At 48.5% G+C, this 15,050-nt stretch overlaps 1 protein-coding gene across 2 annotated transcripts in view; it reads right to left on the bottom strand.

Annotated features, from left to right (window-relative positions):
- The window catches only part of NRP2 (neuropilin 2), a gene marked incomplete at both ends in the record, with an annotated part of 88,552 nt that overhangs the window by 53,373 nt on the left and 20,129 nt on the right, over nt 1–15,050 (bottom strand). For both annotated transcript variants that reach the window (XM_082483484.1, XM_082483485.1), the window contains 2 exons: nt 255–485; nt 4,823–5,004. In XM_082483484.1, coding sequence (XP_082339610.1) covers nt 255–485; nt 4,823–5,004 — 413 coding nt within the window. The remainder of the gene's footprint in view (nt 1–254; nt 486–4,822; nt 5,005–15,050) is intronic.

The raw sequence follows: 15,050 nt of genomic DNA, 5'->3' as shown, positions 1-15,050 counted from the left end.
AGGGAGGACTGGTGGTATCTTGGAGTGTCCCATGGGGCTTTTCAGATTACAACAGAGCAGTAGTTTGGCGTTTAATACATGCAGTCTTCTGCAAGCACACTGTCCACAGCTGGCCACAGAGCACTGTGATGGCAGGCTGCGTGCTGTAGCCATGTCTGAGTATAGGCACTATAGACACAGACTGCACACAGTTTTGGAGCTTTGTGAGACACCAAGAGAAGCTGAAGACAGCAACACAGCACCTCATGGCTTACCCTGAGGGATGCCGTCCCAGATGTCCAGCCAGTCATACTTGCAGTCTCCTTCCCCTGCCTGCAGCGGGTCATGCTCAAGGTCGAAGAGCAGAAAGTGGAGGAGGATTTCTGTCTTTGGCTTGGCTATGATGGTGAAGACACAGTCCAGGTTGTGTGGATACTTGTCAGGGAAACCTGGAGACTCAATAGTGCCATTGGAGGCAGTGAAGTTTCTGGAGCAGTCCTCAGAGCCTGTAGTGGCGGGAAAAAACCCGCAGTCTTAACAACAATGCAACTTAATGCCAACAGCTTGACACACTGTGGAAATCCCATTTTGAGCTTAGAGGGATTGTGTTTTCACTTCTGGAAATGTCCCGTAACCCAAGAGCTGTGTGAATTCCTGCAAGGACCAAGAAGGTGATTTTCAAAGATTCCACAGGTAGAGACACAAAGTCTGTGTGTTCACTGGAGTGGACAGCATGTGTCCAAATGCCTCAGACAGCTCTGCAAATGTAACCTGCGTGCCACTGCTGATCCTCCTGCCAATTACTCCAAAAACAAGACTAGGAGAGGGATCTCATCCAAAGGCATCCAAAGCCACAGCTGTGATTTGGCAGGCCAGCACTCTGCCGTGTCCCCCGTGACAGTGGTGGTGGCCCTGGTGGTGAAGGGAGGCCATGGGAGGCTTCCCCTGCCAGCCCTACTTGCTGCCTGCCGGGGTCCCCAAACAGTGACCTGCTGGGAGACCTGTGTGTCTGCTGCCCCAAAGCCCGCGGAGGGGCCAGCCAGATCGCAGGGGGCTGCTGTATGGGGTCCTCGCTGCTGCAGCTGCCACCCCTGCTGGCAAAGGGCCACAGCAGCTCCAGGTCTGATGGAGGAGCACCTGTTTGGGGAGGGGGCTGCCTGGGAAGGGGCAGAGAGGAGTAATGGGGATGCCATCTCTTTGGAAAAAGCTGTCCCCAGGGTCTGTTCTCCTGCAACATCTCCCCCTCCAGCATGGACATCTGTGCCTCAGTTTCCTCTTGAGAAAATCAGGAAGCACAAATATTTACACAGTGAAAGGGTCCGGGGGAGGGTGCCAATGTCTTCACTGTTAGCTGGAAACCCTTGGGGAGCATGCGGTTAGCCTGCGGCCCCCTGAGACCTACGCAAGGCATGAGGGCCAGCTCCAGCATACAGCCCCGCTCTGTGGCCACGGCAAGAGCGAGGGTAACAGGGGCCGTGGCAGGGGGTTCTCTGCTGAGAGAAGGAACAGAGCCCTCTTTCTCACAGACTGAGCCGTACGCACCAGAAATGCAAGTTATTTCTATCCTTAAGGAAGACCTTTGCGTGGCGAGGAGGGCAGACAATGTTGCCTCTTATTTATTGCTGACCTCAGCACTGGCCTTAGCTGCAGCCAGGCCAGCTCTGTGCCCCCTCTCACACAGCCAAGGTGCCTCGGGGTGGCTGGGGAAAGAGGAATTTGTGTCGTACTCATACCACAGTGACTTTGAAACCTCTGCACTGTGGCGACAGGACAATAGGCAACAGAAATCTGCAGCCTGAAGCTACCAGAGGCGAAAGGGGATGTTAGAGAGGCTGCTGGTCACTGCTGCAACCCGGCGTTAGCACTCGCAAAGGTTTCTGCTTCAGTTTTACTGGGACACCCTCCTTCTCCTCTACAAACCCTCCTGTTCCAGCTCTTCCAGACAGCACGAGCCTTCCCAGGACTAATGGGAGACTTGTTATTCAATTCAGCATTAACCTACAGGAGTCAGGCCAGCAGCACACAGTAATAGCAGGATCCCGGCACTGCATTATGCAGTGCCTAGCTGGAGAGCTACTCAGGAGAGGCTCTTAATTGACTACCTAATGAAGCAGCCAGCTTTTCTGGTGTGAACTTGTGGGGTAAAACACAGAGGCAAAAAATAAGGCCAAACACAAATCACAGCATAATGCCGTGAACGGTGATAAGGGTGTACTTCGTTCCAGACAGCTTGAAAGACAAATAGATAAATAGGTAAAATAACACAAGCTCCGAGCTAGGGAGAAAATCAAAGACTAAACCCAGAGTCAGGGACTGTCCTCTAGAGAGAGGAGACAGACATAACTGTGTCACTGCATTAAGACAACAACAGTTTCCTCATGTGGGGCTCTTATCGCATTTGGCATCTTTGTCTACAGTTTGGCTGATACCAGAAAACACAATGATCGGGTTTTTTATAAGGAAGCTGCAGATAATCAACGAGAGTCATGCTGGCTTTCGGCACCAGCCTGAGAGGCGACTTTGATGCCCAGCGATGGAGAGCTCAGACCAGCCCTGCCAAACTGATTCACAAAGTGAGCAGCAGGGATGCTGGAGCAGCCAGGGCAGGCAGCTCTTTTGTCAGCCCACAGACCACTGACTGATACCCATCAGGGGATTCAAGGACTGGTATGCAGTTGTTTGTATGCAGATTGCTCTTCTCTCACACTGCGATAAGGGAAATTTAGCACAAGGTGTGGAAATAAATGCTCTGTTGAAAAGAGTTGGTTTTTTAGGTCACCTTTAAGAAAGAAAGAAGCTGCAGCCACGCTGCCTTTACTGATGTGGACAATGACAATCCGATGACCTTTAAAGCTGGTGACATCTTTGCCGGCTACCCTGACAGCTTAGATGGAAACTTCTCCCGTGCCTGCCTGCCTGCAAACAAAAGGCAGGATTTGCTGTACTGCGGTGGTCCTCGCAGCCAGCGCTGCCCACCGCCCTCCCTGGGAGCCCCAGAAGGGGGGAAACAGGGGCTGGCCAGACAAGGTGGGCTGGGGGAACCCCCACATCACAGGATCATCCCCGGTCCTGCACCAAAACCTGCCTTGCCAGGCTGGATTTTGTGGGCTGTGGCTATTTCTGGAGAGGATGGCTGCCTGCAAGGGGGGCTGGTGGCTAAAGGAGACCCAACATCACTTCAGACCTGAGGGCAGCTCTGCAGGGACCTACATCAAGGGACACAAACAGCTCCAGGCTCCATCCAACATCCGCACTCTCCCAGATCAGCCCTTGCTTCCTTTCCCTCCATACCAGCAGCAACAAAATCTCCTTTTCCCATGAATTTTGCCCCTCACTGGCTTCCACTCAGGCAGACAGGGTTCCTGCCTGCCATCCCTTCCCACAGCCACACTCAGCCTGGCCTAGCCACCTCAGCCAGCTGGACCACTCCATGCCACCCCATGCCCCCACTCAGGGCATGGACCCAATGTGAGGACAAGCACAACCCAGCGCAGTCTGCTGGGCTCAGAGCGGGTGTGTGTACAGGGAGCGAGAGGCAAGGGAGGCTGAGGCAGGTCTTCCCACCTGAACACAGGCATGCTTTGCCATCCCCCATGCTGGCAACTGGCCTCAGCAAACCCCAATAGCCGGATGGACCACTAAACTCTTTCAGGACTAATCTGCGTCCTAACCATTAACAAACAGCAGTGGTGAACTGGCTGTACCAGAACAGCTCGATGGTCAGTTATATAGCCCAGGCAACCACCAGTAACAGCACCTTCCTCATCCACCTGAACCTCCAGACACCTCCTGTCCTCAGCATTTCACAATGAATTTGGGGAATCCCATTCCCATCCTCTTGCAGCAGAGTCTCCACATTCACATCTCCCTGTGACCGGGTTGTGGGCTGCCCGCACACCTCTGCCTGCTGCACAGCTGGGCCAGGGCCCCCAAGGACTGGTGCCTATGCTCCCTGTTTTCCCTTTGAAGAGGCTGGGTAAGCCACCTTGTGCTCCTTTCTGGTTCTTCACCAGGAGTGGGCATTTTTATTTTGTGCTGGATGAGATGATGTGAAAGCCACGTGTGTGTTTCACCGAAGGAACGTGGGCACAGGGCAGGCACCCGTGTTCCTGTGCAAAGCACACTCTTGTTCCCTCAGTGCACAGACACATCTCTCTCACACACACACCCCCCCCCCCCCGAGTGGGTTTTATTTTCTCAAGCCTCCTTCTTCCCAGGCACACAATTCTGGCAAATATTTACACAGAAACACTATTAAAAGGCCTTTGAGCAGCTTTTCCTTTCCTCCATAATAGTTCGGTATTAAACAGAATTATGAATAGTTCCTCTCATATACGCCTAGAAAGGCGCCGTCTCAGCCCTTGACAGCACTGCTGACAGCAGTCCCTTGAAAACCAGAGCTCCCCAGTTACACACCCCACTTCCAGGGAGAGAAAACACAGCGTCATTGATTAGCCCTGAATCACCACTCCACAGGAGGGGGAGCTCCATGCACTTCTAACCAAGGGACAATCCCCACTTAGCCCTAACAAGGTCCACACATGCCAGGGAGAATACAAGAGAATGCCTTGAATATACAAGAGAGCATTTAACGAGGAACCCTGCTTTTGATGCCACACTGTGATCCAAAAATGCACTATCGTGTGCCACTAACATCTTTACCTTCTTGGAAATGTGATGCAACAGACTTGCTTAAATTTAAAAAAAAAAAAAAAGAAGAAAAAAGCCCTTTATCTACAGAGAGCTTGCTAAAAATCATATTGAAAAGGTGGCCAAATACATTTCCTTGTGAAGATCATCATGGCAAACAGCCTGGGAGACAGGTACTGACTCAGACACTCACCTGTCTTGTAGATCTCGTAGCGCAGGGAGAAGCCGGCACCTTGCCGTGCATAGTCCGAGGTGAACTTGATATAGAGAGAGGGGCCAGAAGAGATGATGGTGGGAGGTGCTATGTTCCCACAGTGCTTGCCCAGCAGGTCTGCCGCTTCACTGTCCCCATCTCGGATCTCAATGTAGTCGTACCTGTGGAGACAGGTGAAATGGCAGTAAAACCATCTGTCAGGGAGACGCTTCAGGTGCCAGGAACAAACACGAAACACTTCTTTATATCTGCATATTTCACAGAACGTCTTCCAGACAGGTACCTGGGACTCTGTCACTCACAGCACATCACACCCTTCCCAGTACATTCTTTCCCTTTTGTCTGTCTGGCTACATTTAAGTCCCTTCCTCTGTGGCTCCTTACTTCATCAATTTATTGCACCCACATCCACTTCAACTTTAGAACCAACAGGCAAAATTTAGAACACAGTTTACCTCCATTTCCACAACACTCCTTCAGCATGGGAGAAGCACAGATACAATTCTTCTGGAGCTGCTCTCCTTCCCTTACTTCTCTCCTTAAGCGCCATTGTGCTACTTAACACAGCTCAATTTATTCCACTATCCAGGTGGGATTTCTCCAAGCATGCACCAAGCACTAAACAAACAGCCAATGTTCAATCCATGTAAGCGGGTAGCTATTTTGTACCATACCAGTCCTTTAAAAAGCATGGGCGGTATACTTACTTAGCACTTGGACAGTAATACTGATCCTCTTCTATTAAGTGCTAACAAAGATTTTCTGTGGATGAGAAATCACAGTATCACAGAATCACAGAATTATCTGAGTTGGAAGGGACCTCTAGAGATCATCTAGTCCAACTCTCCTGCTAAAGCAGGATTGCCTAGAGCACATTACTCAGGACTGCATCCAGGCGGGTCTTGAAAATCTCCAGGGAAGGGGACTCCACAACCTCCCTGGGCAGCCTGTTCCAGTGCTCTGTCACCCTCACTGTAAAGAACTGTTTCCGTGTATTTGAACGGAACTTCCTGTGTTCTAACTTGTGCCCATTGCCCCTCGTCCTGTCACTTGGAACCAATGAAAAGAGCCTGGCTCCATCCTCCTTCAACCCACCCTTTAGATACTTGTATGCCATAATAAGGTCTCCCCTCAGCCTTCTCTTCTCCAGGCTAAAGAGTCCCAGCTCTCTCAGCCTTTCCTCATAAGGCAGATGCTCCAAGCCCTTAATCATCTTAGTTGCCCTTCGCTGGACTCGCTCCAGCAGTTCCCTGTCCCTCTTGAACTGGGGAGCCCAAAACTGGACACAGTATTCCAGTTGTGGCCTCACCAGTGCCGAGTAGAGGGGGAGAATGACCTCCCTCGACCTACTGGCCACACTCTTCCCTATGCAGCCCAGGATTCCATTGGCCTTTTTGGCGACAAGGGCACATTGCTGGGCCATGGATAATTTGCTGTCTACCACAACCCCCAGATCCTTCTCCTCCAAGCTATCTCCCAGCAGGTCAGCCCCTAACCTGTACTGGTGCCTAGCATTCTTCCTCCCCAGGTGCAGGACCTTGCACTTGGTTTTGTTGAACCTCATTAGGTTCTTCTCTGCCCAGCTCTCCAGCCTGTCCAGGTCACGCTGGATGGCAGCACAGCCCTCTGGGGTGTCAGCCACCCCACCCAGTTTGGTATCATCAGCAAACTTGCTGAGGATACACTCTGTCCCCTCATCCAGATGCTGTGTGAGAGCTGGGTAACCACTGTCACTATTGCCTGATCCTTGTACACCCTGTAACCACAACCTGCTTTTGCTAAACCCTACCTGGAGATGTCCTACCTGCCCACTGGCATGGCTCCTGGGCATCTGAATGGTCTCGGGGAGGAATGTGTAGGGTTGGAAGAATTGCCTCCTAGTGCAGAGACAAAAACTTTTTGCAAAGTCTGGCTGAAAGGTGAAACTCCCTCAGATCCCTTCATATTTTCTAGGCCATGACTAATGGCAAGGTAGTTATCAGGCTCTGTGTGCTGTGAAGAAACGAACAGCTTTTACGTGAACATCTTGTTCTTCAGCTGCTTTCTAACACCTGCGTTCTCCCGCCCCTCTTCTCCTCTCTGGCCAGCACGCTGCTATTTACAGAAACTGCCCAACTCTCTTTGACTGTTTATTCGCTTTCTATCAACCTGTTTGAACAACATGCTATAGCTCTTCTCACGGGGCCAGGGAGGGAAAAAGCATTTCCAGGCTGCCAGGAATCTGCCTTTCTTCTTTGTCACAAGATCTCCTGTTTGGAAATGGAGAGTTGAAAGGAGAAGTAGCTTGCTGGATACAGCAATGATCCTCATGTGACTCATTCCTGTTCTGCAAAGCACACATCGGCAGGCAACAATCTCAAAACAAACTTACAGGAACTCAGTGTGCTCCTCTACAAAGAAAGATGGCCCGGACAGCTTCAGTTTCAAGCCTTTCTGGGACTAAATCAGGCTGAGAGCCAGAAGCAAAATGCTTGCAGATAAAATCCTGTCTATGCTGGACCAAGCACTCCGCTAGCTGCAATCACCCAGCCTTTAACTTCGTTACCGACTCAGTTGGCTTGGCCAAGGTGAAATCCAAGAGATCTTTAGAAGAGGCACTCACACAGGAAGAGCATTTGGCTTAGCTGGTGGGTGGACACACATCGATGTAAATGAAGATCTGTTCCCTCTGCTCTCTCCTCGGCTCTGTGTAGCTCCCTATCACCTTGTGACCCCTTATTACCCTGACACCATCCAGCAGCACCCTGCATGACCCCACTAATGTCCATCATGTGTGACTTGATCCCACCATCTCCCTAGGGAGGAAGAACATAGAGGGCAGTGTTAGTGCTTCTTTTAAGTAGAATTTTTTCCTCCTTGTTTGTCTATTTGTTTAAAGTAGCACTGAGCAAACAGCAGGGACATTTTGTTCTCTAAATAACTACTTGCTCTCAGTGTGCTTGCAGCTCTTCCACATCTGAAGTACACATCTGTGCTGAAGGACTACCGGCTACTAGTGAAATCATGAATATGTGGCAAAAAAATACTTTGGCAAAAACATGAATGTTGGCAAAACACAGTTAATGAAGCGGATTGTAAAAGCTGCCATTTGCGTGGCACAGGCAGAGGTTAGCTGCATCCCAGGGAATCACATCTGTTTGTGTCCTCATGGGGTTATAACTCGCCAACACAGTACATAGCTTCAACTGCTTGACTGTAATGATCACAGCTTCCGCTGTAGCCAACACACCAAACATCCTAGCACTGCCCACATGGCTCCTCAAACCACCCAGTGCTGTAGGAACCCTGGCAATTTCAGAAGCAAATTCTGGACCGAGAAATATTTGCTTATTGAATGGGTGAATAACTTCCAATAATACATACAATTTGGGAATATTGCAATCTGCTCACGGGCAATTTGCAAATGGAAAATTAAAAGAATGAATCTAGGAAGTAAATCGTCAGGAAATATTTGCCTCTCTGAATTAAACCCTGTTTGGCTTCATCCAAGCATCTAACTGAGCTTTCTCCTACTGGAGCTAATCCTTCATAAATCGAATGTTACAAACAACTAAAAGAGCCTCTAGGAGAAGGTCAGGGAATCATCTTTGCCAAATTCAAAATGAATATAAATGCATAAGAGCTTTCTTCCCTAGTTAAAAAAATCTTGGCCCAAGCCCTCTGCTCCTCATGAGGCAAAACTCTCTTTCTTCAGGTCATATAAACAGTGTGAACTGGGAGAGTATTACACTCAGGAGATAACTCCTGTCCAGATGAGCAGGAGCACCTACTTCCCTCCAACACAGCAATTAAGCTTGAGGCTTTCTAAATGAACACTAAACGATGTCCAGTCCAAAATGTGAAACTTTCAACCTTCAGCAAGAACACCAGCTAATCCCCACCACAGACTCTTGGCATCATGTGCCTTAATTGTGTCCATGCTTTGGCCCAAAATCAAACAAGCTAATAAACCCCATTCTCCTCATGTTGGGTCACCAGCCATGTTAAAATCTAGTTTGGCCAGACCTTTGCTTCTGTTAAGCTTAAGCATGGTTTCCAGATTTTGTTCTTCCCATGTGAGAAACAAGAAGAAAAATAGGAAGACAACCCAATCCTGGGGATGCTTTCTACTCTAACCATTTTGAGATAATTACAGACTAGGGCACAGCTGGGTGGGACTCTGTCGTGGTTTGGGCCGGACTGGCCACTGAAACATATTTACATAGTGATGGCATCCAAACTGTCTTGACCAGTGCCCAGCAATTTGCATTTCACTCATATAACCAAATCCATTGTTTCGGTCAACGTGTACCAACATACTTGTGGGTGCACATCTCTGGCATTACCTCCACTGGGCAAGTCGTCATCTCCAAGCTCATTTCATGCCACTTCTCCCCATCTAGGCACTGCTGCAATGAGCCAACCATAAATATGTGAGGGTAGGGTGCAGCATCTGTAACCCACAATTACAGTCAATGGATTAACCAAGTCTTCTTGCAGGGAAGGTGGCCACAGTTGGCTGCTCCTCCAGCAGCAGGATGTTTTCAGCTGTTGCTTGAGTGGGAAGGCCAGCCCACTGGTTTGAAACCACCTCAAACAGAGGCTTCCACCAGGAATTTTTAAGGCAGGGAGGCAAAGCTGAAGTGCTTTTAACTTCCCAGAAAATGGGGGGTTAAGAAAGGAGGGAAATGCATTGCTTAGATGCTCTTCTTGGAGCTGTTTAAAAGAATTAAACGGAAAATGTATAATGCTTACAAATATTGCTGCATTTTTATTAAAGATTTTTAGTAGAAAGTGCTTTGCTGATGTTAACAGAGCTTTTATAAACTAATTATAAAGCACTTCTAATGCCTGTATTACTCATGCTTGCTTGCTTGCTTTTTCCTCCAGTCAACCTTCTCTGCTTCCCAGTGTTTCCTTTCTATTTTCCTTGAGCCAGTTTGCTGCTGGCTCTGCAAAAAAAGACTGTGAAGCACAATAAAGGTAAACAAGCCCCAATTGCAGTGATTATAAGAAGGCCTCCACCTTTTCAGTCCTCTTCTGTTGTGAAATAGCTAATCTGCTCCCTGGCTGTTGAGCTGTGCTTCACCGTCCCCCGAGGCCAGCACAGACCTCCCAGGTGCCCACCCAGGCACTGGTGAGCTCCAGAAATGCTGTGACCCATTTGGGGAGCAGCACCAGGGAGCCCTTGTCATTCTTCTGGGTGCTCCTTTCCTGGGGCATACAACTCAGCACAAAGCACAGTTTTGGGACTCGTAATGCTCCACGCGTAATCAACAAACCTATTGCCCCTTAGCCCCAGGTCCTAAGAGATGCTGAGTCTTTCCCCACTGAAACATGCTTCAAGGACATTACAGGGGCATGAGCTTAGGATGCCGAGAAATACAAACGATAAATAATTTATATGGTCACAGCCATAATACAAGTCCTCCCAATACATAAACTTGTGCAAGCCTTTCTTCAAAGCCCCAGAAGTGTTGGCTCTCCAGCCCAAGTTCTGACCTAGCTGGCAGCTTTCTCAGTCCATTCACAGAGCTACGATTTGAAGGAGGTGAGGGCTCGCATGCAGCTAAGCCTGGTTTCCAGTGCTTGCCAGGGCCAGAGTTGCAAGTTGCAAGAACCTGAAGTTCCCCAATGTTTCATTTGGAGCTGTTATTTATAGGCACTTCCATGGGGTTCATGACTGCACCTGGCAAACAGTAATGACGGGATCCTCACGAGACCCCGAGAGGTAGGCAGGCAGAGAGCAGTGGTTGGCCCAAGGTCACAGAGGAAGTTTGCAGCACCGCCAAGAATAGAAGCCAGCCTTGATTAGACAGATTATATTATATTGGAGGAGTCTGGCCTAGATAGACAGAGAGACAAATAGGTACTGAGTGCATGCCAACAGCCCCAAATTTGGGAATGTCCCATGTTGACTTGAGCCTTCGAGATCCCTGGTCTGCTTTAACCATATGTCATGCTGTCTCAAATGCATCTGCTGAGAATAGGAAGAGAAACCGCAATTCTCTTGAAATTCAGCAGGCATTAATACTCTGCAGGTAGCTGGGGGAAGGTGTGGGGAACCTGCTTAGCCACAATGGCAACTGGTAAATGCAATTGTTCCCTTTGAAAAGGTGGCGGGTGGTTTATTTCTCAGAAATTGTTATAAAAAGCATAAGGATTTTAAACAACCTCTAAGAAAAGGCTGTTTCTTAGCAATGAAATAGCAGCTGCAGTGTAGAGATGGTTAAGAAATGGCGTACCAGCAGCTCTGCTTGTTTTGCAATCAAGGGGTGGCTAGAATTAATGCCCATTACATGCTGGCTGGCTTAGTCAATTTTTCTGTGTCACCACCCATCTTCATGCTCTTTCATATGCCACCTTCAAACCAAATCCTTATTTCATGGGTGGTTACATTGTGAAAGACAAGAAAACTTTTCTGTGATGTTTATACAATCTCCAGCAACTGCAGGACATACTCTTCAAAGGTTAAATTGCTGCAGAAGCTACTGCAAAACGATATTTTATGGCCATGATAGCAGAGGCAAGCATCTCTGCTGTCTGACGAAACACGAGCAATGAAGTTTGATCTTAGCTGCCAGCCCTTAATCAGAGTAATTAATTATAAATACAGCAGATGAATTGGATTCTCCTTTGACTTGAACTGGTTTTACACATGTGTAACTCATCATTTTAAGGGTAATCACTCCTAATTTATCTTGGGGTAAGAAGAGAATCAGTCCTCATAGACACAGATCCTGATACAGATTTGCGCAGACCTAAAAAGCTTGTATCACACCTAGCTTTAGCCAACTATACATCCTCTGCTCGCAGTAGAAGCAGACTCCTCACACCCAGCTTGGGATGGGATTAATTGTACTTCTGCGCTGACAACAGAGGTAGTTTAAAATCACTCTTGCTGACTGGACTTGGACTTTCGGTGGCTGAATGTTGGAGAGATGAACCTGGATTTGGTCTGCAGCTTGCGGGGCTGAGGCAAAAGATGCACACAGAGCAGGCAGAGCTTGCCCTTGTTTTGCCCTGATGGAAATAACTGCCCCTGGCAACAGCAGAGAGAAATAGGCTGTCATTGCTCTGAACCTGAACAGATTTCACCGGATTTCAGTAACTAAAATGACCAAAATCCAATGGCAGCAGGGGGAGAGCCAGGCCTGGGGGGGGGGGGGGCGTAATTGGTTAGGATTTCTCAGAAGTTTGTTTTGAATTTATTGCATCCAATTAAGTCTTGTGTAATCACAGTATTGTGGGGTTTTGTAATCATTCCACACTGTGCTTTGGATTATTTTCTTATCTCCTCAAAAATCTGACCAGAATTTCTGAGAAATGAGAAAAATCTAGCCATCCAGTCAAAAAAAAAAGAAAAAGACAAAAGAGAGACAAAGAGGGAAAGAAAATGACCCTAACAGATTGGAAAACTTCTTCAAAAATGCCTTGAAGACAAAAAATGGAAACTACAAATAGCCTCTATTTATATTCCTTGGGTTGTTTTCACCCCCGTACAAGCACCACTGATGGGAAGAGTCTTTCAGCTGTTACTGCTAACTTATATGGGGGGGGAAAAAAAAAAGTATCCAAAATACATCTTGCAAAGGGAAGAATAAAACATAGCTGCAAACTGCTCCTGTGGCAAGTTCTGATTCAGGAGGGAATTTCAGCTCCTAGCATGCTGCTGCCCCCCCCTGAGACAGGAGAGCAAAGGCTCCCCCACACTTTGCCGTTCATCCTCGGGCTGCCTTCTTCAAGCTGTGTTGCCAGATCACTGCGGAAAGGCGCGTTGGAGTAGAGAAGTGTTCTCATCTGGGGCATGTCTGGAAAACCGTTCATTATATAAGAAAACAAGATGTGCTAATGTGCACTTTAGGGGTTTTCTGCAGGCTGTTGTTCGGGAGTTACACATGGCTGTTAATTTTATTTCTGTCTCCAAAACCATCTCTATAAATTCCTCACCCTTCTATCTTTAGCTACAGGGGTCTTTTGTTGCAAGATGTTTTTGGTATTCTTTAGGGGGAAAAAATTATGGTGAAACTAGGAATAAAATATATGAAGCGTGTTAAGAATAGCCCCCCTTTCCGTGGCACTCTGCCTTCTGTTGCTGCTCTATGGGAACTGAAGCAACTCAACCTTTTCATACCCCAAAATGCAGGACACTTGAGAAACTGCATTTGCACTTTCCTCCTTCTGCTACAATCCATCTGTGGAAAAAATTAGACTTTGGTTTCTATGTCATTTTCCTGTCACCACTCACAGGCACTTGATCACTAAGAGAAAGGAAAAAAAATGGATATAACAAAAGATAACAACCACAAGAGGAAAATTTACTGCCGAAAAGCAGCAAAGCAGGCAGAAGGCAGGGGGCAAATGTCCACTTTGCTCTCTTTGCAGTGAGGGGAACAGGTGAACAGGCTTTCATCTCTTGTCAGGATCCAGTGCTCAACAGTCCAGGCAATAGACAGAAACGAGTTTGGGCCAGGCTGGCTCCAGTGGCTGAAGGTCTGGGGACTGGTTGGTGGGTGCTGGTGAGGATTAGGGGATACTCACATGCTCTGCTGTGCCAGCCCCATTCCCCAAGCAAAACACTGTCCACGGAGCAGTAGTGAAGGATGTCCCATCACACCTCACTGACATGGTATCAGTCATGGCCTTAGACACAACATGCTGCGAAGAACGAAAGAGCTGGTAATAACCGGGATCAGATGGGAGCTTTGCAGCTCAGCTTTCCACATATCACTCATTTGCACTGGCTTTTCTCAGCACAAAACTGAAACAAACACCTCATTAAGCACCAAATGTATAAAGGAGATTCCAAGAACAGAGCCCTGGCCAGCCCACCCTCGTGCTCCTGGCTGCCTACATCCCTCATTAATGACCAATGGCATCCCCAGAACTGGCCCACCATGGGATGGCTTTCTGACCCCGCAGTTTCTCAACGCAGCCTGTTCACAGCCCAGCCCCTGCCTTAGCCGATGCACAAGTAAACAAAGCTTTGCCGCCAAGGCTGGCCTGCAGCCTCCGCTATTTGGGCACTTCCACAGCAAGCTAACCATGCCAGCTTGTAGCAAGAGCGGTTTCCGGGGCAAACAGCACACCTAACCTGACTGATCCCCCCCTTGCATGCTGTGTAGGTAGCACAGCATCTTCTGTCCCCTTCTCCCAACAAAATACGGGCACTTGCAGCTTAACAGCCATCTGAACTAAGCCTCACCAAGGATCTGAGCACAATCAATGCCTGGACAAGGATGAACACTGTGCTGCACACACTTCATGCCTTGCTGCATGTTTGCAGCAGCGGTGGCCTCCTACCTGGGTCTCAGACGCAGCAGTATCTATCTTGGGTGTGGGAGGAATTAGGTGCTTGCAGAGGCTGGTCAGTACTCCTAAGGTGAGCTCAGCCCTGCCTGGGACAGCAGGTCAGAGAGGCAGCCCCATCGAGACAGAAAAGGGAAGCAGAGACGAGGGAGTGGGCTGCTGCAGGAAGCTGGTTGGTACCTTTTCTCCTTAATGTTCTCTGGAAACAGGGGGATGGGAGCATTCCTGTTTCTCCCACAAACAAGGGCCCTGCCACTGCTTTGTTTAGGAAGATTTTCTTTGCAGCAACCTTTTGTGTCACCCTCTCGCTCAGCCACGGCAGTGCGTCTGCTTTGTCCTGCCAGCTCAGCCATGGAGTGTTTACAAGCCTCCCTCACCCTTCCAGGCTGTGGTTCAGCTCCATTGACACTGAAGGCAACAGACTCCTCTCTCGGCGTGTGATGAATCAATTACTTCCTCTGACACTCTATTACTATAGCCCTTACATCTCCAGATTGCAGATGAAAAGACAGGCTGAGAGGGGGGACAGGGAAGGGGAGAGGTCTCCTGAGGTCTCCTTCAATTGAGTTGTTGGACATCTGAAGAAATCCCCATCTGCCATATTTAAAGACACAGAGAGATGTTTTGCTCCTGAACCACAGAAAAATCAGAGGGTTTTCACAAAAGAAAACCTAAGAAATCAAATGGGTCAAAAAACTTCAACAAGATGCAGTGAACATAGATCAATGGTGAGTCAGTCCCCTCTGCTGATAGAGATCCCAGACCTTGTTCCTGCCCACGATTATCAGCCAAACATCAGCATTACCAAAGGCACAACTTGTGAGAGCCAGGCTTTACACCTTCCCTTTTCACTGCAAAATGACAATGTAAATGAAACCCCACACCAACGCTCACAAGAGGAAGGAAGCTGAGCACATGC

Source organism: Vanellus vanellus, assembly GCF_965231255.1.
Source record: "Vanellus vanellus genome assembly, chromosome: 5".
NCBI lineage: Eukaryota > Metazoa > Chordata > Aves > Charadriiformes > Charadriidae > Vanellus > Vanellus vanellus.
Note: the sequence above shows the minus strand (reverse complement) of the source record. Positions and strands in the feature narration are given on the sequence as shown.